General features: G+C 32.2%; 1 protein-coding gene across 1 annotated transcript; it reads right to left on the reverse strand.

Moving 5' to 3' along the window:
- Positions 1–204: 204 nt before the first annotated feature.
- LOC123668966 (activated Cdc42 kinase-like) lies at positions 205–25,897 on the reverse strand. The gene is made up of 23 exons (XM_045602654.1): positions 25,696–25,897; positions 25,543–25,621; positions 22,584–22,775; positions 22,192–22,360; positions 20,919–21,068; positions 18,953–19,101; positions 18,121–18,261; positions 17,805–17,964; positions 17,496–17,627; positions 16,566–16,663; positions 16,382–16,478; positions 15,402–15,611; positions 13,099–13,267; positions 12,073–12,152; positions 11,379–11,474; positions 10,708–10,764; positions 9,903–9,983; positions 5,723–5,760; positions 4,921–5,046; positions 3,719–3,849; positions 3,162–3,217; positions 926–1,131; positions 205–443 (listed from the first exon to the last, which is right to left on the reverse strand). Exons 1-23 carry the CDS (start codon positions 25,697–25,699, stop codon positions 323–325), a joined length of 2,742 nt encoding a protein of 913 aa, XP_045458610.1. The 5' UTR covers positions 25,700–25,897; the 3' UTR covers positions 205–322.
- Between the last annotated feature and the right edge of the window lie 249 nt (positions 25,898–26,146).

Consider the following 26,146-nt stretch of genomic DNA (forward strand, 5'->3'; position numbering starts at 1 on the left):
AATATAAAAAGTTCAGATATGTGGGTACGCCACAATGAGTTTTTTTTTGGATAAATTATGACCAGATATATGAACTTACTTTTAAATGTTGCCGTAAGAGTGGCATTGTGATACTAATTTGAATCTGACTAGTTTTAAAAATTTACTTCTGAATTATGCAAGGGTTCATAAAAAAATTTGTCCGTTTTAAGATTACATTATTTATATATTATTATGTATTACCTGTACTCTCGCGTTGCTACACTTTATTTATTTAATTTTTTTGGTCGTACCAACTCACTTTGCTGAAGATGACATGTTCAAATACATAGTTTACGCGTCTCTAAAGGACATACAGACAAACATTCATTTGTATATATAGATATTTTTCAGGTACACATTTTTTTTTACTCACCTCACTTGCATCTTTCATGGGATCATGTAGCGGCTTCGATGTTTCGATACTGAAAGAAAGTATGCAATGTTAAATACAATTAGAACACATTTGAAAGGTAGAGCTAACGTGTAATCTTTACATATTAATACTCGATGTATTTATCCCTCGTATATTTGAAGTTTATTAGTGTATACAACACGTATATAGGTACACAACTAATTTTTGATATTATTATGTCATATATATAATTTATATGGTGTAAGATCCGAACTAAGAAATATATACCCTCATGCGTTTTAATAATAATGATCTACTGTATATATCAATACACATCTGATAGCTTGCCTAATGAAATCGCACTTAAACAACGTGAATGTATTATTTTACTGACTCGCATATGGGTATACATTCCTAACAAGGATCTCGTAATAATATATTACATTTAATTTAAATACTTTACAACATTTATTGTATTTATAAGACTTAACTGTACTTCATTTTCTACCAATATGTAGGTACATATAAATATATAGTAACATTGTATAATACCTCGGCTGGCATGATATCTGTTTCTGTAGCGAATTAAACTTTTGTATCGAGTTCTGTGACCGGGGCGCCGGTTTCGGTATAGTGGATGGCTTGTACATCGTCTTCGGGTGGACGTCGTGGCTTATTTGAGATATGAGAGAGGAAGATGGCGTCGGCTGCTCGATGAGACTTGCGTAGGCTTGTTTGCTCTCTTCGGTTATTGTTGCCTGTATATTGTTATTGTTTAGTTATTTTACTATCCATAGATTAAAAGACCGAACATTTTCAAGCTGATAGCTATAGCTTTATAAATTTTTAATTAAAAAATATATATATTTGTTTTGTATTAAAGGAATACAACGTACAATGTTGTGTGTATATATATATATATATATATATATATATATATATATATATATATATATATATATATATATTTCTATAAAAAGATAATATTAAAAGCATCATCATAACATTTCTACTTGTAATATTCGGGAGAGCTAGAGCTTTGTTACAAGTAGTATGTAAATCAATTGCTTGCTAATCAGAAAAAAATGCTAAATACGGTCGCGGGATCGATTCCGCCCTCGGACTGGATATTTGTGTTTATACAAATATTTATTTCTGATCTGGATGTTAGTATTTGTGGGTCAGTGTACAGTGCCTCGGAAAACACGTTAAGCCGTCGGTCCCGGTTGTTATCATGTACACATGATAGCGACCGTTACTCATAGTAGGGAATATATTCGCCAACCCGCATTAGAGTACATGGTGAATTAAGCTCTGATCCTTCTCCTCCATGGGGAAAGAAACCTATGCCCAGCAGTGGGATATTACAGGTTGAAACGTATTACTATACAGAGACGTAAAATTGCATGTTCTAAAATTGGGTTTGACCATGCTATTGCTATAATTTTTTTCTCTCTTAATAATGACCTTAACTCAATTAAACTTATAATCGCTTGTACGGTTCGGCCACACATACGTATTGTCCAATCAGTATTTCACACTAGTTACACAACTAATGAGGTATATAAAATCAGTTCACGCATCATCATCACATATAATTTTCAATAATACATAATAAATTTATACTTTTATTTACAACTAGCTGACCCGGCGAACTTCGTATCGCCTAACAGTGACTTTTAAGTATTATCACAAATCTTTTGTATGGGAGTGTAGAAAAGTGTTGTTTTTAGACTTTTTCAGGAAATTTAAATTTTTTTTTTTAGAATTTTTCTCTCCGTAAGAACCATCCTCGTACTTCAAGGAATATTTAAAAAAAAGAATTAGCGAAATCGGTCCAACCGTTCTCGAGTTTTGCGCTTAGCAACACATTCAGCGACTCATTTTTATATTATAGATAATCAGCAACGGCAAATTAGTTTTTACATACATCTATTTGGTTAAGTATCTTCATAAGTTTATGATCATGGACTTCCATATTTCAGTGAGCTTACAAAATAAGTTAAAATAAAATGTAATGACATTTGGAACGAACATTTTGATGTCCGATCGCTCACTAAATGTATTTGGTATAAAACCGTTCAACCTTCACTTCCGCTTACACCATGGTTTTCTGACGTAAAACTAAAAAGAAAAGATTTAGTCACGGCTTTTCGACTTCGATCCGGCCACATTCCCTTGAATAGCTTTGCAAACCTTGTAGGGAAAGCACATGCAAAATGTGCCGAGTGCGACCAAATTGAATGTGTTTATCACATACTCATGGAATGTGTGCGGGTCGAACCGGAAAGGCAGACCTTTATTACTGTTAACGATATTAATCTACTTGATATAGGTATGGTTAATGTAATATTAAGTCATCCACTATCGTCAGAAGCAAAAATTCTATATTATATTTATAACTTAGCGTGTAAGCGGAGGTAGTGTTAAGGTGGTTCTATGAGGGTGTCGTCTTCAACACTTGAACAATTAAATATTTAAAAAAAAAAAGTTTATGATCAAATCGACACCAACAATTAATACTACGCCAATTCGAATTTTCGATAAGTTTGTTTTTTTAATGCGAACTTGATAAAATGTGTTTTTATACGTAATAAAAAAATTGTAAAATTGCAATGAATAAATTAACTATTAAAGATACCAAATTTCAAATAAGTTTCTTAATTAATATAAAAGGTATCACGTTTTTTCCTTTTATAAGCCTCTATTGTAAAGTTCACTTTTAAGAGTTAGCTTAGTATAAATTGCTGGTGTCGAAATAATACATTATTAATTATGTTTACGTCACCTGTATATCAGGCACACTTTTCGCTTCCTCGCTGAAATTACGTCGCTCTCCCTTATCTAAGCAAATAAAATTTATTTGATATGCATAGAACAACATACATTAAAATTAGAACTGGTTATTGGTTAACAAGAACTCTTAATTCCATTCAATTTCAAACAGTACACACATAAACAATAGTTTGTTTCAACAAGTAAGGGGGGCGTTCAAGTATTACGCAACGCAAATTTTGAAGATTTTTGACTTCCCCCCCCCCATGTAACGCGGACATCCTTCTCCTACATGGAGAAAGAGGTCTATGCCCAGGAGTGGGATATTACAAGCTGAATCATGAACTGCCGTAATTTTAATATTTTTTTAATCAAAGCTGATGCTTGTCACATGTTCCCATTTAAATTTGGTCGAAGTCGAAAAGTAGTCATTACTTTTTGAGTAATCTTTAATAATGTATTTATTTACTTGTCTATTATTTCGTGTATCTAGGTTGTATTAGATACTAGTCGATGTGATTGAAGTGGGCTTTTTTTTCGTTTGCGAGCAAACATAATAATTTTACTTACTGGACGCATCCTTGTCGGTATCATGATGGTGGTGTTGTAGAGAAGACACTAGCGGAAACTTGAAGTGAAATTTGTTGCGTTCGCAAGGCGAGTGCAGAGGCTTCGAATCGCCCTCCAAGTCATTCATTGATCTAAAATAATAGTTTCATTTTAAAAATAACTCATGAAAGACGAATTACATGATCAAAAACAACTTATTAACATTGTTGATTAGGAAGTCACCTAATTGAACACTTTGTATCAGAAACAAACTTAAAACTAAATAGTAATTTAGAAGTACATTCAGTAAGTTTTGAGTTATTCCAAGGTAATTCAAACCTTATATAATGAGATTAAACCAAATGTAGTCATCTACAGTACACTTCAAATATACTACATACGTAAAATCCGCCAACTCACATTGGAGCAGCGTGGTGGATTAAGCTCCAAACCTAAATGGAGGAAGAGGCCTATGTCCAGCCGTGGGATGCTACAGGCTGATTTGTCGTATATTAAAAATCAGTCAAATAGAAGAACAATTTTCTTCACAAGATAGGTTTACAAATGAAAGTAAATTATAAATAACTAGTGGTCGCCTAGTGGTCGAAATTCGACCATTATTAATCTATACATATAATAAAATGGTAAGGAAAGTCAAAACTATACATTGAATATTTTTTTTAAAGAATACTTGGGGTGTGATCTACAATCGATACCGAAGCCAAAAATATAATTTTTAGAATTTTGTCTGTTTGTCTGTATGTATGTCTGTGATTTACTTCAAATTTGGCACGAATATTATTAAGAAATCGGGTCAACATATAGTATACATATTATCACGCTATCACCTACGGAGAACGAGTAGTGAACCTTTATTTCTTCAACGCATTCTGTAACAACGTGTAATCTTACGACGTATATTATGTTTTTGTTATTATGTTGCTGCTATCAAGGAGTGTGTTGTGTGTGTCAAATAGATACATGGTAGTTGTGTTAATGTTTTTCAAATTGATTTAATGAATTTTGATGCATAGTTTCAAAATATATAAGCATTCTGCACTCTTTCTCTATACTACAAACTATAGTGTAGTTAATCAAAGTTTTTGCTTCACGTATTAATATATAGGGTTATTTCTATTAAGCTGATATCCGTGCCTGGTACTACCTATCTATAAAACTAAAGAATATTTAAATATAATTAAACCTAAAATATGAATATTTACTTGGTGGTCAGTTCGTTAGCTAGAGCGACAGCAGTATTGAGTGTTCTCTCGTCGTGCGCTGACATAGGTTTCATTGTTCCAGTATTTGTTCCCTTTTTCTTTTCGTTCTGAGATAAAGTGTGAGCTCTGAAAAATAAATACGATTAATAAGTTTAAACAGTAATAATAAATAATTTCAGTTTAGGTATTTACTTTTTTTATGACTTTATGACCTAATTATGATATAAACTTATGCATTAATCATATAGTGTTGTTTTAAAGTATTTTCCTCACAGTTTTAGGCGTTGCTAGATTATGATGGAGTTGATAAAATCCGTGCAGATTAGTTTCTATACGTACTATTCATTTCAAATTAAAAAGAAAATCTATTCGACATAACAATTATAACATATTTTTTTTTTAATATATAGGTACAACTAGCTCGGCAAACAAGCGTACGGCTCACCTGACGTTAAGCGATTACCGTAGCCTATAGACGCCTGTAACACTAAAAGCTTCGAAAGCGCGTTGCCACCCTACCCCCAATCCTTCCAGCAGCTCTGGGTACCTTACTCACCACTGGAACACAATACAGCTCAAAAGCAATATTATTTAGCTGTAATTTTCTGTAAGGTCGCGGTACTTCCCCAGTCAGGCTGCTCCAGATATTGAGCAAGATTTCCTAATGTATCCAACCTCAGTTAAACTTAAGTTAATTTAGTTAAATAATGAACATTGTATTCTTATTTCAAATTTTTTAGTATTTCCACAATATTACTTATGTTATTATACGAGATTTGTATATAGCTAGATGAATATCTACCTTAGAGCCGCTTCAACTTCACTATGCATACTTCTAACCTGAAAGTATACGTGTATTTATTAGCACACATTATCCTGGGGACATTAAAATTACGTCACTAATAGGAAAACCTAAAAGCGCTAACATCTAACACCAAGAATTAATACATATAATCATGCTTTCAAAGTTTTAAAATAGCAAATCTCACAAAAAGTATTATAATAACGTGGTACCTAAGTCATGATTTCAATAAATTTTAAAGCATGCAAAATAATCGTTATTTACTATAAGTTACTTATTCAAATAGAAAAGAGCACATCTATGTTATGCTTGATTTTTGAAAATAGGTAAACATAATTCTTCGCAGTTCGTTTCCAAAAACTATATAGATATGAAATTTTATTTACAGAAAACATCTATCATATATATATATATAAATGTTTTTCTGTATGTCCTTTATAGAATCGTAAACTATGAATTTGATCATATTGTCATGATCTTCAGCAAAGTGTTGTGCATGAGTGTGTGATGAGCAAAGGTTTTTTGAATTGGTATGACCAAAAAAAAATAGTAACAACAATAAAAAGCGTAGCAACGCGCACAGGGTACTGCTAGTTTATTCTAAACACTTTTACTTATATGGGACTAACGCGATTATCATTTGAAATATCCGATATTGCGGCGAAGTTTCAGAAGTCATGGTCGAGGAGACTCATTAAAAAATGACAATTGCGTTAAGTCGCATAAATGTAAAACTGTTGATAGTAACCGTAAAAGCAACATAAACCTCTATTATTATACAAACGTACAAAATTCTTATCATTAAACATTATAAACGCAAAAAAAAAACACTACAGACGATTACTAAACTGTAAAAAAAAAAAAACAACCAACTAATTGTGCATAGAATTGTGATGATATGTGCAATGCCTGTGTGAAATTTAATTTACTAAAGTTTATCCTCTCGGCGAATACTCACCAATTCATAGAAGACGTTCATATAAATAGACCCTACAATAATATGTGATGACAAATAAATGAGTTATGATTAAGCGTTAATTGTAACATTTAATACGAATTGACACGATATGCTGTACACGCGTACAATTTCCTTAAAACAATTACATATCACGTTACATTGACACACTCAGCAGGAAATGGTGAAACAAAACAAACTAATTAAAAAACATTGTGAAGACGTCGACAATTATTATACTAACGCTTATCAAACACATAATTACAACACATCATCATTAATAAAAATGTATACGCACGTAGGTTGTTTGGCTACAAAAACATGTCTAAGGTACAGCATTCAAGTAATAGTGATAGGAAAACCTTTAATTGAAAAAGAGTATAATATCTACAAAATATTTGTAATTTTTTTTTTTATTTTTTTATATTATATTTGGCAAATGCTTTCTTAAACTACAATGGTAAAAACTCTTAATAATATTCCAATTTTTCAGAACTGCTGAAATTATTCCTTATACCGCTACATATAGTGATTACATTCAATGAGAAAGAGAAAACACATTTATTTTACATGTATTAGGTAGTTATAAAACATATCACAATACAGTTTAAACAAAATTATAGTAGCATGTAGAAAGTTTGTTTGAAATAGAAACTTTTATTTAACACTCTTTAATAAAAATAGACATTTTCGAAGCTTTTACATTCAAGCACATAGAGACTTAAAGCAATAAACACAAAATGAAAATGATCGATGTACAAACATATTAAAAACGTAAAATTTAAAAATTAAACTTATAGTACATAAAAGAAATTTAAAAAGAAAACAAAACGACAGATATTTAAGTGAATTATTAAATGCTTGATTATCACTATATTTAAATACTGTAAATTCTTATCTGCTGACAATGAGATTTTAAAAGAAGAATGTTTTCAACTAACTTCATCTCTATCTGTATGTATTACTAACTTTTATAAACAATTGAGTTTGCTATTGGGTCTATGAAATATTGCCTGGGGTCAATTGTAAATCTTTACAAATAAAAATAACGATATAATTTTAATAGCAAAACATAAATTATAAAACTGACAATTAAAGATATTAACATAAAAAAAATGAATTATAAGATAACGAATAATGATAATAAATAAATAATATTTGGGAAGATGATATAGCGTACTGGCCACCATTTAACGTATTCTGTAATTTCTTATGGTAAAGTCAAATAGAGATAATCTTTAATTTTGATCCAAGTCATGGGTTTGTTAGGGTTTCTTTAATCCCATCAATTAAAATAGGCCCAGAAATCCCACCTGGCTATCCCAATAACCAGGATAGCCAGGCGGGATTGGCAATGGCGGAAATAATGTACCGCCTACAAAATATGTAATACTTCTCATAAATTTTCGGCACTTAAAAAAGGCCTCCGTATATAACAAATATTTGTATGAGGTCCATCCTAAACTAGCCACGCCATACACAAAATCAATACATCATAACATTGAACAATGCCATTCAATTGCGCATATAACTTTATTCTCAAATTTTAAAAAGACAGTTAAAAAGACAGTTAAAAAATTAACGTCACGACTCTTCACCACTTATTTTGTAGTTTTCAAAATCTGGCTTTTGACGTTAAAACTAATCTTAAACAAGTTTACGTTTTACGTTACATTTTTTACGTTGATAATGAGTTTGACTTGCGCTATTGGAGAGTGTGCTAAAGTATGTTCTAACTCCCCCAAGGAGAATATTCATTAGAATCATTAACATCAACGTCAGTCAAGTAAGACAGTTAATTTCTTCTAACTGCAATTTACCTGTCAATGATTTGGTTGTGCACTGTTCAATGAGAGATCTAAACATCCAATAGAACTGCTTTCTCAAACAGTTACCAGCGACATTTAATCGTATAACAAAAATAACATATAATACATAACACTAAATGAGCACGAACATCAATGTACAGTAGATGAATACATACACGTTTGTAAGTCCTCTTTACTCGTACTTTTGGCTACAAAACAAGCCAATGATATAGTATTCTGTGAGCATTACAATATACATAGTATAGTCAAAAATATATTACAGTCAAAATTGTATAAAGTAAATCTATCTAATCAAAGTAGCAAAATTAGCCTACGTAAGCTTATACGAAAATGTTAACACGCATTATTTTAGTACTTGTAAATTTAACATTTTCTCTAATTTTCGATACTAAAGTATAGCAAGTGCTTCTATAATTTTTTTTTGTATCACACACAAGCCTACTCTTACCCGATCTCCAATTAATGTAAAGGAACCTGAACAATGAAATTTAAAATAGTATTACTTCAGTTAATGCCAATTACGTACGTTTTACATGTTTACAGTTTTAACGCGATATTTATATATAAGCTAATTGGTAATGGGACGGTTTGAATCCATATATCGATAAATCTTCATCCGAACTCTGCAATGTAAAAACAGTAATATTTCGCTCTTAAAAACAATATTAGATTTACGTTTACAATTGACAATACTGTCTAATAAAAATGTGATACGCTTAACATATAGTATGTTGGTGATTGTAACATTTTAATACTATTAGGTCCAAAGTCAACGGTTGCTGACAGTTTGTCGAAATCAAAATTAAAAACAGCTTTATTCAAATAGGCTCCAAGAGCAATTTCGAATCGTCATTTTACAAATTAAAACTTTAAACTGTGTTTTAATACAAAATTATTATTAATTAATGTTGCATAAAATACAGCGTCACAAAGTTCACCCATCTTTAGCAACTATGTAATCCTGCACCGAGTAATAAAGCTTTATCTATTAATTTATTTATTAAAAAAATTAAATTTAATAATATTTATAATAATAATTGTGTCTTAAATAATAGCTGATAAGCTATTTGAAGAGCTTTCTTAGTAAGAAAAGCAAGCCCTTAGAGATAGCTTAATCTCAATGACTGAACTGCAGTTTTTGTTTTCACAGGTTGATAATCGAAATATCTGACAGATAAAAAGCAGTTTGATGGTTTAACTGATAAAATAAATAACAAACTATTATGTTTTCGATACCGGTATACGCTAGAAGACTATCTTAAAATCATTATTACCATATCCGCAACCGGGAAAAAAGACTTATAGAGTCTAAAAGCTGTTAAACAATTGCACATTTTTATTTTTATAACATTAATTTCCTTATGAATTAGAAAAATAAATTATAAAGAATACTTACATCGTCACGTTTGTTATCCAAACTCCGGAATATGGACTCCATTTCATCCAGCAAACTCTGGCTGAAGTCCGTGCAACCCTTCTATGAAATTTAAAATATATTATTAACTATGCCCGCGACTTCGTCCGTATAATAATAATTTAACGAAAAAGTTTAATTCAGTTCTAATAAAAAGATTTCTATAATAAAAGTAGCCTAAGTTACTCCTTACTACATCAGCTATCCGTCAGTGAAAATCGGTCCAGCCGTTTCAGAGATTAGCCGGAACGAACAGACAGACAGACAAAAATTGTAAAACATGTAATTTTGTTATGTACATCCATATGCATTTGATAAAAAGCGGTTATTTTAATATTACAAAGAAACACTCCAATTTTATTTATTTGTATAGATTATCGTAGAAGAAAGTCGACGTTTTTTAAGTTTCTCTCCCCTGTGCCACAGTTAAATTTATAGCAATAAACAAAAATACATTTCGTACTGATGCCGGTTATTTCAGATAATGCCTTATTGAGATTGAACGATGCAATATGTTTTTGACAGAGAATCACCCAACAATTCACAACAATTTGACAAACAAGAGTAAAAAAAATAGAGAGCATTGTGAGAGACGATAATTCACAGACCCAAAAGATGGCGTCCGAGAGTGGATATTATACTTACGAAAATAGGTATACAAACGTTGACAATCATTGACAATAGATATATAGAGCAAAACACAAACCACAAACGCCCCGACATAGACTGTGTTAGTATTGTAAAATCTTTATTTTGAATTTCTTTTTTAACAATCACAAATACTCACCAGCAAGGCAGGGCTCTCAGAAAAGACATCTCCCTTCATCTCAGCAGCAATGCTCTCCTGAAACATTTATTTTTATACAGATAAAACAAAAAAAATCTATATATATAGTAATATCATTATATGGTATTTTTAAGACCGAACTGCGCGAAAGTGCTTATATTATCGTGACAATATATCCCTGTTATCATGCTTATTTTAAGATAATAAATGAATGAATGAATAAATAAATAAATAAATATCTACCATACACACAAGGTCATCAGAGTGCCTAGTGCGAGTTTTATTCACAGAAACATGACAGAAACGCGTTTATACGTGAAAATTATTTTGTACGGGAAATCAAACAATGCAGCCTAGACGATAAAGAATAGTATACGATAAAATCGATACAGAGTCATCTAGCGGTAAACGCGAGAACTAGGTTGAAATCCCGAATTTCCCATACAAAATGAAGTTAAAGTTTACGCCCGTTATTGGGAGACGGATTAAACAAAACTCGCTCTATTTTTACATGTATATGCTAGTCAGTATAATGATTAGGCACAAAATCTTATTACTATATTAGACTATTGATTTTCAGTTACATTCCATGCATCTACCGTTTACAGTTCCAAAAAGAATATTTGGAACTTTATTTTTGGATATTAGCAGATAAAATGATTACAAATTACCGTATCTGTATCCGATATTTCATGATACTCATGAACTTCATCCTTAGAAGATGTGTCTTCATTCTTATGAGAACGGCCTAGTGTAGCATTTTTGACCTGAAATTTATAGAATTCATAAAACAGCAGAACTATTTAAGCTGCATGATATTTACATTGGAATCATCATTGGAATTACAACCTATCGAGAACTTATTTAATACTTCTGGTTGCTCATTGTAAGTGTGATTTTAATTTGAAAGATAAATATTTCGTTCGTTCAGTTTTATTTGGCGACGCGTTGGCTCACTCTCGCTACTCTACAAGCGTTGCCAAGGTTTTATTCCCGCTCATGATCCTATGTGTCAGTATATTCAAAATATTGACCCAAATGGGATCGATTTTGATCATATAGATTACTGTAATATTTATTATTTACATGTATGGGATTTCCAATCCGTTAGACAGAATATTCTAGACGGCGTAAAGTATAAAATAATAAATAAATTAGTAATAAAACGTTGACATGTTTACTTTATAAACTAGAGTAGTCAGTCAGTCAGTCTGTCTGTCAGACTGGACTAAAAAATAAAATAAAAATAAACCACAGTAGTTAACAGAAGTTATTTTAATAAAATTGAACTTGACCTAAACTTTATAACAATTTTGACGCTTCGTTTATTTAATGGAAAACTTAAAATTTTAGAAAGCCCCTTACCTTGTCCAGCAAACTCTTGCTTGTAGTAGGTTCCGAAATCAACTTTAGCGGCTTTTTGGAATTCTTCGGTTTATCAGCATCTAAGAAAAAACAATATATAGACATAAATATTAATCAATATATATATATATATATATATATATATATATATATATATATATATATATATATATTTTTTTTTTTTTTTTTGGTTGTACCAACTCAGAAACCTTTGTTGGGCTCATGTACACAACACTTTGCTGAAGATGACATGATCAAATGCATAGTTTAAGATTCTCTAAGGGACATACAAACAAACAAACACACACACACATCGTAGTTATTAGTACCTATTATATTATATTATATTACCAAAGAGTGGAACTCTACCAGAATCTGTGTTTCCAGAAAACTATAACCTGGGGATCTTTAAGTCGCGAGTGAATACATTACTTCTAGGTAAGCGCTCTCCATCTTAGACCGCATTTTCACTTATCATCAGGTGAAATAGTGATCAAACGCAAGCCTATCATTGTATAAAAAAACCTATACTTATGAATTTTAAATTCCTGAATTCTTTAAGTAGTCGTTTTTTTTTTCTTTTAATTTTTCTTTCTTTCTTTTCTTACTTAGCTTTGTCTTAATATTTTCGCTAACGGAAAAAATACACAAATAAGGAAATTACAGTGAAGATTAACCTGTACTGTGCCTAAGCCGCCGCTTCTGTTTTATTAACTTTTTGTATATAGCTTAGATGTGGTATATAGTTTTTGTGATTCAATTTATTAACTAATAATTCCATCCCTCTACAAAGTTAAATAAATAAATACAAATCTACAACATACACTTACGGTCGTCTGTTCCCAAGGTAAGCAACGCTTGTGTTATAGGTAACAGGCGACTAATAGTGGTACGTATGTATATTATTTTTTCGATAAACGTATTCATATTACACCCAGACTCGAACAGGGAATCAAACCCATAACTCCCGGAACAGAAAGCAAGTCTAGTCCTATAGTAGTCGTTATACTTCAAGTATATACTTACATGACAAATCAACTTCATCGCACTCCTTACCCTGACTGGCGGGACTAAGCAACGGGTACTGTGAGCCACTGGTTGTTGCAGTGAGGTGAGAAGGCGAGTTGGGATTGATCAACGGCACTTGTTCCAAGTCTTCGGACGGTTTGTACGGGCTCACGATCTGACGTGGAGGCTGTGTTATATAATTCGGTATAAACGTTGCTACAATATTAATGGCATCAATGTTTTACCATTCTTGTGTGAGGTCAATTTTTAGCGAGGTCAGGTTGCTCACCATATACTGTTTATATTATTATAGTAAGTGACATAAAATCAAAATCATTAATTACTTTATTTAATAGGATTCAAATGTACAAAAGAGTATTAATTTTACAAATTAAAAGTATATTTGTCATGAATTGATTACAATTACTGACAACACGTTGACGCAGCGGTAACAGCACTGTCTGATGGCGGTCGCGGGTTCGATGCCCGCTCACTACAGTATTTGTATTGGCCATATAGATGTTTGTCGTGGTCTGCGCATTTGTGCTTGTATATAGTGTGTGTTTTCGAACCCCCGACACAGGAAAAACTCCTACTGGGGTCTGTTGAGTATGAAGCGTTTATTGTTATTTTTTTTTTTTTTTTTTTTTTTTAATTTATACTCGATAATTTATCTGTCTTTGGCTGGATATTCTGCATTTACGGGTCAAAACCAAGTAAATGCAATATACTTATTTTTTGTGTTAACATTCGTAACATTAGGTGAATGATGTTGACTACTTGGTTATGTCTATTACGTGTAATATGTTTGTGTGTGTGTTGCACATGTTCTGGTGATGAGTTGGATGGTCTCTGTCACAACCTAAATTTCATCAATTATTATTCAAATGGTAACTTGATTTTTTAAAAAAAAACTATATATTTTCTGTCCTGGCGAAAAGCAGGTGGAAACACAATAACTCAATAACATAAGACAATAACTTTTGCGCTAGCCGATTATACCTAACCGCGTAAAACCATATTTATAAATAAAACACACTTTAATTATTATGTACAATCTAAAGACCTTGTTAGAACATCTGGGATCGTGAATGGAAAATTACTATAGAAGATTATTTATACTCCTATAGAATTGCTATAGAAGGAATAAAAAGTAATTGTTAATTTAAATATAATAAAAATAAAAATTAGAGCAATGTAAATAGCGCTGAAGCGTTTTACAAGTCGTTTTACAATTAGATATGATGTTATCGAATGTGCGTAATGAAAAAGCGTTACTGAGCGTGATTTGTAGAGATGACGCATAACTTCAAAATAATTCATAGAGCAGCGACAAACATATGTCGCCGGGGACAAGATAAGCATAATAAGGATCTCGTAGCTATTGGTATACGCGGTTTTTTCAGTGAGACCGACAAAATCTACACAATTCTAGATAAGTCGATCTATCAATATAACGTACTAAATGTATACCCGGGTTATGCAAGAGGAATTGCTGAGTCCTGTACCGCTACCGCGTCAGCAATATTGTCATATGATCATTGTTAGAACCTTTGGTAGTCAGTCTAATTCCATTTCCCGAAGGCATCGGCTGCCTAAGGATTCAATAATATTCCATTTCTAAATCCTATTCTAGTTCAAGTGAATAAATATAGTTAATGTGAATAAGTATAATAAACTTTTAATAAATATCAATAAATCGTTTTTTTTTTTACTAAAATACTATATCCGTTTAAACAGTACGCGTACTGCACAGTTTGACGCAAAAATTTTACCTGAATCACTAACGAATCTTTCATATGGTCACATATTAATATTCTCAGTAGTCACTCGACAATCGGTTACTACGCTCAATAAATTTTGATACTTAATTAACGGTTGATACATTGTTTCATCAACGTTTTTTTTTTCATTTGAAATTCAAATTTAGCACCTTTATATCATATTAGTCGTTATAAAACATTATTTAATGAGATTATTATTATTTAACGAAACTGTAAAAAACACACACTACGATACTTGAATTTTTTTATATTTGCGTGTTTTAACCTCAGATATCGCCTAGTTATAATAGTACGAATTCTGTTTGAAACTGAATTATCGTATCTCTAGCTCTATTCGTAGCTCTAGCCACCGTAGTGGTTAACACAATATGGCTTGAGAGCAGTGTTATTTAGCTAGTGTGTTAGTGTTATCTTCTGTAAGGTCGGGCCACATCCCCAGTCGGACTGCTCCAGATTGTGAACAGGATCCTGCTGTGCGCTACCTCATTAAACATTTGGCCAAATATCCGTATCGACAGCCAAGCGTCATATACTCACACAACCAGCCACGTCCAAGAAGGAGAGGTCACCGAAGTAGGCACCGTCGAGCCCCACGTGACCCGTGTGTTTGACGTCACCCTGCGGGCTCGATATCATGCTCCGTTGTATCGCACGCTTGTACGTGTGACGTTTCACATCCGAACGCGATAGCGAGCGGATCGCACGATTGTTTCGATTCGGATGCGGTGACAGTGATGCGAATGAACGCTAGAGGAAAATTTTTTAAAACGCTTTCTACTATTGAATATTTGTAATTTCGATTCGCTTGCTTGTAGTAAAAAGCATTTTTTTTTGAAAGATGATGAATATAGGGTATTTCAAACGCTTTATATCTATACTAATATTATAAATCTGAAAAGATTGTTCAATTTTTTGAACGCGCTATTCACGTGGAGTACTGGTTCGATTTGAAAAATTATTTTTATGTTGGATAGTCCATTTACCGAGGAAGTATATAAAAATTATTACGTTCTAAACATTTTTGAATATCATATCAAAAATTGACCGCTCCAGCGGGATTCGAACCCGCGTCTTCGACATACCGTGTCGACGCTCTAGCCAATTAAGCTATGGAACGATATACCCGCTAGAGCGAAACTTTTGATATGATGATTTTTACTTTCGGTTTAAGCGAACCGTGGCGCTAATTGTGGGTAACACAAAAATAAAAAAATAAAAAAAAAAAAAAAAATCGTACATATTAATTATTACGTTTTTTCTCTCAAATTAACGCGTGTGAATCCGCGGAGCACAGCTAGTTTTTATTAAACCTGTACACGCGTATCTTTTATTAATAAGTAAAAGATGAATATGGGATATTTGAGAATATTGCATGGATGTTTCAAATACCCTATAAGACATAAACACCATGTAAATATGATTACAAAACAGATTTAAAAAAAAATAAGGCAATGATTAAGTAAGCAAAGGGGTAATGGGGGTATGCAGTAATGATAGGAACATATGATATTTCTCACCTCATGCTTTATATAGGGTTTTGTGTGATTCGGATCAAACATGCCGCAAGCACCGCCGGGTAGGACGCCATACCACATAGCTGATTTAGTGTCATTTCTGAAAGGTTTAGGGTGAAAGGACAACGAAAACGGTCACAAAGTTAATATATGCAAGATTCAAGGAAAAGCATCATACTACACTCACTCTCTTCCAAGTACTGTTATCCTTTGCCCGACGTTATATTCGAGGAAATTACTGCGCCTACCTTCTTCTGTCTTCTTATAACTAGCTATTGCCTGAACCTGTATCGCATTATATAAAATAGTTTAAGTTTCAAGTATTTTTTCTTTATCAAACTAATGAACTAACTGAAAGAGCTGTTGAATATTGAATGGGATTGCAGTGAGTGAGTAATAGTCTCTGAAGACATCTTCAACGTCCAAAGCGTAAAATACAATAAGTATATATTTACCATTTATTATAAGCATGAAAATAAGAAAAGAATATTAAGCGGATTCACCGTTTAGTATAAACTTAAATAAAGTGTAACTTAAACTATTTTACGTAGGCACGGAAATAATTTGATACAAGAAATAGTATTACCTTTTTAATTTTAATAACTGGGACTCAATAAACAAAAAATAAATGATGTTAATGTTGTATATAATATCGTATGTCACGCAAGATATCATCCATACCTACTTCTTAGGGGCCATCCATAAATGCCATCACACGATTTTCTGGATTTTTGATCCCTCACTCGTCCAATGTGACGTCACACATTTTTCAATTTTATACTATGAATTCTTGTTTATTAAATTAAAACATCAGGTTCGACATTATTAATATTTCCATTTGACTAAAAATTTGATATATTATATTTTAAAATGTCATGTCACTTAATTTTGGAACCCTCCCCACCTTTGTCGCACGTCGACAACCCCGCCGTCTTTAAGTGTATCGTAATTTATGGATAGCCCCACATTGCATACCCTGATTCATAAGATTTAACAGCCTTATATTAGATTAAAATTTTCAAGGCATATTTATCGTACAAAGTATTAGGTATTATATTATAGTTTTCAAAATTCGGTTACTTAACATGTAGTTCTAATTATTAAAATTATGTCTTACTTCTTCAGGTCTAAGTTGTAGTAACCTTGGTCCTAACTCTTTGAATTTTGGGCGGTCATTTGGATCGTGAGACCAGCACTTGAGAATCAATGAGTAATATGCGTCGGGACAACACTCCGGACGCTCGAGTCGCTGCAGATAATAAAATTTATAACAAAAAAGTGAAGTATTAATATATCTATAATTTACATTATTTAATTTACAAACAAGCATTAACAAGGCATTGTGTCTTAGCACAAATTTTTAGACTTTATTTGTGTAAGTACAAAAATAGACTCAAACAAAAAAAATCCGAATTAAATTACATACTTGAAAATTAGGCGCATCGATAGCTTCTAGGATTTGCTGACCCGAAAAAGCCGCCCATGGTTGGAAACCATACGTAAACATTTCCCATAGACACACGCCAAAAGCCCAAACATCACTAGCTGATGTAAATCGTAAGTACAAAATGCATTCGGGCGCACACCTTTAAATAAATAGAACAAACATAGAGATAGGACTTCAAAGCTTTTTAGACAGTAAAATGACATTTTATATTTAAATAAAATATACTTACATAAAATATATGACATGACTTAATAATAAAACAAAGAGTATAATCATATAATTTTATATTACTAACCAGGCCACAGGTAATTTGAGATTCACATTGTAGTTTGTCTGATAGTAATCCTTTCCTACGCCTAAAGCTCGGGATAATCCAAAATCGGAAATTTTCACCCTATCCTTACTAAAAACTAAAATATTCCTGGCTGCCAAATCTCTGAAACAATTATTTTTTATTATTACTTTTATCTCTTTGTATATGTTTATACATATAAGGAGTGCATGTATATGATTATATATGTGCAGTCCTTGTAGGTAAGCCTCGGAGATCACGGTAAGCCGTCGTTCCCGGTTGTTGTCATGCACACCTAATAGCGATCGTTACTCATAGTGGGAAATATATCCGCCAACCCGGCTTGGAGAGATAAAGATTCTGATCCTTCTCCTACGTGTGGAATGGAATATTACAGGCTGAAGCTTTTATGAATACAATATGATATTGTGTAGATATATTCATTCCAAGTCAAGTTTCGCGCGAGGATTTACGAACATCAATGTGTGTACACTAACTACGTAGGCGTGTCAAAAGGTACAGTCGACTGATTTTTATACCTAAAAAATGTATATGCCCTAATAACCCTAATAATTAATAACTGTATTTGAAAAAGAACAAAAGGCTCAAAATGTTTCTCGAATGATTCAGATTTTGATTTAAAGTTTGATATTTTGTTATTATTGACTATATTTCGTTATTTGGATGATGATTACCGCATCACTTTCATAAAAAATTAAGCTACATATTTATAAGTATACGCTAACGTACAGACGCACATCAAAGCTGCAATTGATTATACACATACATTATGATCTCATTATTACATTATAGATAAAGTGATTCTGAAAGTTACCGGTGTATCAGTCTTTTATTTTCCAAATAAGTCATTCCATCACAAATCTGTTCAGCAAACTCACAGAGTACAGCTACTGAAAAGTTACTCCTTAATGTAACTTCACGCAAGCATTCTAAAAGTGAACGCAGAGGCGCTAATTCTGTTACCTGCACATAAAAGACAAAGTTACTTTAGTTAATAAGTAAATATTTAAAATTTTGCTCGGAGGAACTTTAACCCTAGGGTACGTGTCTCTACGATGACAGATAGGGGAATGGTCGGCAGATATGCCGGATAGGACGGAAATAAAATACCTCCCGCGGACCAAACAGGCCGGAGGAGAACAATTCGTTGTTAAATCCCTGCAAAGAAATTCTTTTAATATGTGAAGGCGTGGTCTCTACAGTGCTAGACGTTCGAGCTGGAACGCTCAGAAAGGATGGTGGCGGAAGAACCTTGAACAGGATCAACGGCAGCGCCAACACTTGAGTATAAAAGTACAGTCTTGACGTCAGGTGACAACTGGCCGTAAAACATATAAGTCACACATCTCGTCCGGGTTTCGCGATGGTCTGTGCAGCTCGGCCGACCTTTGACCATGATACACTTTTCGTCACCAGTGATCAATCTCTACAAAAATGATTCGATATCATTACGTCTTAAGAAAGAATCACAAATGAGTACACCGTCCATTAGGTTTCTTTCAGTGAGTCATGTGGCACCCATATATCAGCTATATCATAACTACTCAAATGTCGATCTAACTCCTGTTTTTAAAAAATACTGTCACGTTTATCCGTAACTGGGCGACCTGAGTGAAATACATCTTTGAAATAAAAATTACCTGACTTGAAACGCTGAAACCAATTTCGTGTTACTCTTACTGACACTTTATTAGGTCAACGTCTCAATTTTTATTCCGCGCCTTAAGTAGCGTTTTTGGTTTTTTTTAAAGTAAAAATTTAAGTTGTACCGAATTTCTTCGTTGTATTAATCAGTTTTGGTGGTCAGATATACAAATGAAAAATCAACGACCGTACACTTATCCACCTAAGCTGCATCCTAATAGAACCATTGAACTCCGTGCTAATTTTCAGCAGTTCCTGCTGGAGTGCAGCATTAGGTGTCAGCAATTTGAGGCCATCTATGTAGAGAAGATGGGAGACTTTAGTACCTCCTCTCCGAAACTGAAATCCTGTCCCCGAACGCTCAAAAAGGGTGCTTAGAGGGTTCAAGGCCAAGCAGAACCATAACGGGCAGAGGCAATTCCCCTAGAAAATACCCCTCCGTATCCTGATTCGATCATCAATGAGGAGGACTCGTAATGAAGTATCAAGTCAAAAGCCTTTTTTGTAGTCAATATTGTGGCTGAAAAACTGGCCCGCGAAAGAGTCGATGAGAAGGAGCTCCTTTGTACCGCGACCACCTCCATGACATCCATTCTTTCTAAGCTGCCGACAAAATATTAAACTCACCAATATGTATACAGCTCAGAATAGACGTCGGTACATGAGTCGGTACACTTATCCACTCAATGTACCGAGGTATGTACAAAAGAGCAGTAAGACCAGTTATGATGTACAGTTTAAAATGTTGAGCTGTCAACCAACATCATGAAAAAAAAAATGCACGCGAACGAAAAGAAAATGCTATAATGGGCAACGGAAGTCAAAAGACTGGACAAAGTATGGAGTACATTAGAGGATCTTTAAAGGTATCAACCATAGTAAACAAGATGGTAGAAAGTCGTTTGCGATGGTACAAGCATGTGATGTGAGACGGGAAGAATTTAAAGCCGTTAAAACTACCCTGACTATCCCGGACCCAAAAAGGGTAGAGGAAGACGACAGGCCACGTGGTGGACTAAATTTGCTAAAGATTTAACCTAAGCAAACTTAGAACTTTTAGGGACAATGATGTGATTTTATGATAAAGAGTTTAATGATAAACAATCATTTGGAATGAAGTATACGACGTTACTTACCAACATTAAGGAATCTAAATGCAGAACAACACCATATAAACGCACAATATTAGGATGTTCTATACTGTGCATCACAGCCGCTTCCTTCAAAAATTCTGTTGAATTTGATGTCATTCGTTCATTTCCCAAGCATTTTATGGCCACTTGGAGCTGCAAAAATAAAACTATTTAATATAATTTTTATGTAATGTAAGTAATTATTTATTTATCGCTACTTTGCTACATATTTTTAATTAAATTAAAAAAGTGAAATTCAAACTGAACAAAGTGCAAATGTGGTCTAAGGTTCTATTTTGTTACAGGCGACCACTCTCTATAAAGCAAATAGCCTTACATTGTAAACCTACCAAATATATTATAATATGAAAATTAATAATAAAATGTACTCTTATGTTAAGCAAATAAAGTATATATTACTACACATACTTATTACTCAGTTTTCAATAACTTTTAATATTGAATATTATAATAATTGTGTTTGCAGGCAAACGAAGAAAAACCGACTTCAATTATATCGACAAGAAATACAACGTAGGTAGACGACAAAATATTCAAGTAAATACGCATTATCAAAGATTACTCTAAAAGTTTTAACCATATCTCGATGAAAATTAAATGTGACCACATGATAAACATCGGCTTTCCATTAAATTAAAAATCATTAAAATCGGTACACCCAGTAAAAAGTGATGTGAATTTTCGAGTTTTCCTCGATTTCTCTGGGAACAAATCATCAGATCCTGGTTTCCTTATCATGGTACCAAACTAGGGATATCTCCTTTCTAACAAAAAATAATTATCAAAATCAGTTCATAAACGATGGAGTTATCTCTGAATATACATTAAAAATATATACGAGTATATACATACACTAGCTGACTCGGCAAACGTTGTCTTGCCGCTAAACGCTATTTAAAAATAGGGGTTGGTGGTAGAAGGGAGAAAATTTAGGATTGTATGTATTTTTCAACGCTAAATCATAATAAAATAAAAAATAAATAATTTATCTAAAAATAAAAGAAATAAAATTTAGGGGAGGACTTACCTTTGACATTTAGGGGAGTGAAAAATAGATGTTGTTCGATTCTCAGACCTACCCAATATGCACACAAAATTTCATGAGAATCTGTCAAGCTGTTTCAGAGGAGTTTGACTACAAACACCGCGACACGAGATTTTATATATTAGAGATATATATACAGTCGAATTGAGTAAGCTCCTCCTTTTTGTAGTAGGTTAAAAATTAATTTATAAAAAAAAAAAACTCAATTACTCTTTGATTTCCAGTCATCCATGTCCCTTGTTGCACAACACCAAACTGGCCCATACCGAGTTCCTTGTTGATAGTAATATCCTCTATAGATATTATGTGTTTTGTGGGAACTTTAACACTAGTATCCGTAAAATATTGGAAGTCAATAGGCATTATAACCTGGTCATGTCTAGACTGAAAACATTATACACATTTGAAATAGTTTAGAAATATCGTCATAATGTTTGTTTAAAGGAAGTGCCGATAATAGCATACAAAAATTACTAAAATGCTACATTAAAAATTAGAATACGTATTTTAATAACTGACATACAATACTATTGCTTTCTCAAACTAGAAGATTAAGAAAGAATCCCCAGATCAATACAAAAAAAAAAAAACTTAAAATGAACCTGTAACTAACCTGTTCAGACTTTTTATTTACATGAAGTAGTTTTTTTAACATACTTATATAAGCATTAGGAAAGTACTTTGAGTATATTTTTTTGTATCTTCTTTGTTCTGGTTTAGAGAGACCAATTTGTGCTAAATCTTCAAGAGCGACAAATTTTAATTGTGATAACTTACTAACTTTCAAAATATCTCTGCAACAATATTAAAGTGTGCTTATAGTATGACCTTCGTAGTAATTACATGCAATTAAATTATTGAAGATTTTTAATAAATTGTTAGTAAATAAAATTTTTGTGTATAAATATAGATACAAACAAAATTGAGTGTCTGGGTGTAGTTTCAAAATAACCGCTTTTTAAAAAATGCATATGGATGTATACACGGTACATATACCAAAATAACATTTTTTACAATTTTTGTCTGTCTGTCTGTTTATTCCGGCTAATCTCTGAAACGGCTGTACCGATTTTGATGGGACTTTCACTGACAGATAGCTCATTTGATAAGGAGTAACTTAGGCTACTTTTATTTTAGAAATTTATTTATTTCATAACTCTGCAAACTGAAAATTAACTTTTTTGTTAAATTCTACGTGGACGAAATCACAGGCACAGCTGGTTGTAAATGTAGTATAAACAGTAAATAATCCTAGTTCCTCTTCATTTGCATGCATTTTGGGAAAAAAATAACATAAAGGAATTAATTTATGAATTGTTTAAAATCTTAGTGAAATGGACAACCTAAAATAATTTCCAATTACCTATATGTTATCTGTTTACTAAAGTAAAAACAATTAAAAATACATAAACATTGTAACTCAAGCATGTATATAATTATGTTACATTAGTAATAATAAGTAAAGAATACATTTAAAAACACATTTAGGTGCTTTATCTACTCCCATGCTTTAAATCTTCTATAAAAATATTCTAAAACAGCATAGCTTATTGCCAAATTACAACACCCAATATCCTAATAACCATTATATCATTCAAACGGATGATATAACGTTGTACTGAATATCATAATAATGCTCCTTTTTTTCGATCCCTTCTGCGCAAAGGGTTTACTCAACAGACAGCCACATTCTTACTGCTCGAAGTGTGGTATCTGTATGAACTTCAAAAAAAAAGAACAATTATATGAACATAAATCACACTAATGCAAAATGTTAAATAGTACTACAATAAATAATGCTTTTATTAATACTTAGTTTATTTGCATATTATACTCAGTAATGGATATTAGGTTATACTAGGACTGACTGTTTTAATGTTAGCAGTAAGCTATCTAATTGTTTCAGAATCTTTTATGGAAGATCATTCATATTATGGGTGTAGATAATGTCTTGTATGTGTTGTATTGAAAATTAGGTATTAAAACACTCATGTGATACTATTATCACACCCATATTCGTGTTTTAATACCTCTTATTATACAACAGTTGCATAAATAACTATTATACTACGCATTTCATTTTTCGAGTTTAATATACAAAACATTCATTGTATAATGATAATTTAAACACACTATCGCTATGCATGCAATGCTGTATGCAAATGCCTGTAATATCCTATATATCTAAGACACAACCCTGACACCATACGTTAAGCAATGTCATTTCCACCCGATGTGACTTAGAAACGACACAGCATTTAGGAAGGTATAATTCAACAAGACGATTTTGTTAAGACGGGGGCTGTCCTGGATTCTCTGCAGAGATGTCTTTGACAACAAAACCTTAATAATGTTCAAACTCATGATTTAAATTAATAACGGTCGAATTTTGACCACTGGGTGACCACTAGTAGAAAGAAGATAAAAGTCAAGACAGAAGTTTTAACATTTAAATGCTTTAATTAAGATACTGTTGCGACAGTTGTTGTAAATGTTTACGTTAATTTGTTCACAAAATTAATTAGAATATTAATGTAACTAATATAAAGATTGCCTTAATGTGTCTTTGATGTAATTTAAAATGTATGAAAGAAAACTGCCACACTTTTTAGAAACAATATATGAAAATTTGAGTCATTTTCGCAAATGGCTTTAGTAGGCATACTAAAAAAGGCTTCAATAAACATGATCTGTTTGAAGTTTGAATTATGCCTTAGAGTAACAAAGTTACAAGTGTTGGATATTTAAAAAAGGATTTTAAGCTTAGCACAAAAAAATATATGAGAAAACTTGAATAATATTCTTAGATATGAGACATGTAAATCTAACAATGCATAGCAAGGTAACAGGAGAAGAAGTCTTTACTAAATATTGGAAAGCTTACCATATATTATTCTACTGTTCATTAGTAAATAGAACTAGCAGTAGGTGCTCTTCTTGTACCTTATTATATTTTTGAGCAGAGCATCATATTACCTACTCTACATTACCATAGCTCACAACTCTTGAACCATAAGGTTAAAACTTTAGTATGGCAAATCTATTACTAGTTTGTCATTTTAATTGTGGTGGATTTTTGAAGTAAAACTTCTTTACGCACGCTTGACTTGAGGAGTAAGCTAGTGAATACATGACGAGAGCATTACAAAAAGTGTGATTGAGAGAGGCAAACAGAAATAGAGGAAGATAAAAGTTAGTGAAGATTAATAATATGCCTCAGATTAATGTAGTAGGCATATTTTTCTGCATTTTATTAATACGGCTTTAATACACATGTTAAATTGTATTTAATCTACTACACCGCAAGCAATATACTAACATAAACTGCGATAAAAAAAATAAACAAAAACAAAACAAGATATATTTTTTCAAAAGGCAAGAACAAAAATTTATAAGATATTTTATGATAACTGAACAAGTAAAAGGCTGGATTATCTATAATAATATTATTTACTATTAAAAATCAATAGTTTTGTACATGCGCTACGAATTCAGACAATTGAAATTTCGTTAAAACTAATCAACAATACTTTCGCTTTGTAAATAAAATGGTTTCATTACCTAAACAGTTCGAAATATTGCATGAGATCCGCTTCTTCAAGAAAATCCCTCAAACTCTCTTGATCATCAACTATAATATCTAAAACACAAAAAAAAAAACATTATATTAATAGCCCAAACAATAAAGCACATAAAATTTAAGTAATTGTTTACCCATTGTTACGAATATAATTATTTTTTTCTACTAAATACTATATAAATAGTTTAAATTTTAAAACATTATCTTATGATAGCAATATTTATCTGCATTGAGAATTACTTAAAAATTATGTTTAATATTTTACTTCTGTTCATGTTATAAAATTAGAATGAACCACTGACAGCATCCACAGACTACTTTTGTAATGTCTTAAATTAAAACGCGATGCTTGTGTCAGTTGTCACTTTTTGAAATTGATTTCAAAAGTTTAATCTACATTTTTGTACCTGCTACCGATTACCGATTTTTCGGTATTTCTACCGATTTAGGCTCTGTCCTAGCGTCATATAATATAAAATTAATAAGTCGACTGTCCCTATTATACGTATAATATCGAAATTGAAAAAAGGCACTTTACATTTTTTACGCTAAATGATATATCATGGCTCGTTTGACATCGACCGT

This window comes from Melitaea cinxia, chromosome Z, assembly GCF_905220565.1.
Source record: "Melitaea cinxia chromosome Z, ilMelCinx1.1, whole genome shotgun sequence".
NCBI classification, from domain to species: Eukaryota; Metazoa; Arthropoda; class Insecta; order Lepidoptera; family Nymphalidae; genus Melitaea; species Melitaea cinxia.

Excerpts from the sequence above, each read along its gene's own strand:
- LOC123668966 (XM_045602654.1), bottom strand. Across the intron at positions 12,153-13,098 it reads CGATGAAGTTGATTTGTCAT|ATGCTGATAAACCGAAGAAT; the intron begins GTAAGTATATAC and ends GTTTTTTCTTAG. Across the intron at positions 444-925 it reads CAGATATCATGCCAGCCGAG|TATCGAAACATCGAAGCCGC; the intron begins GTATTATACAAT and ends ACTTTCTTTCAG.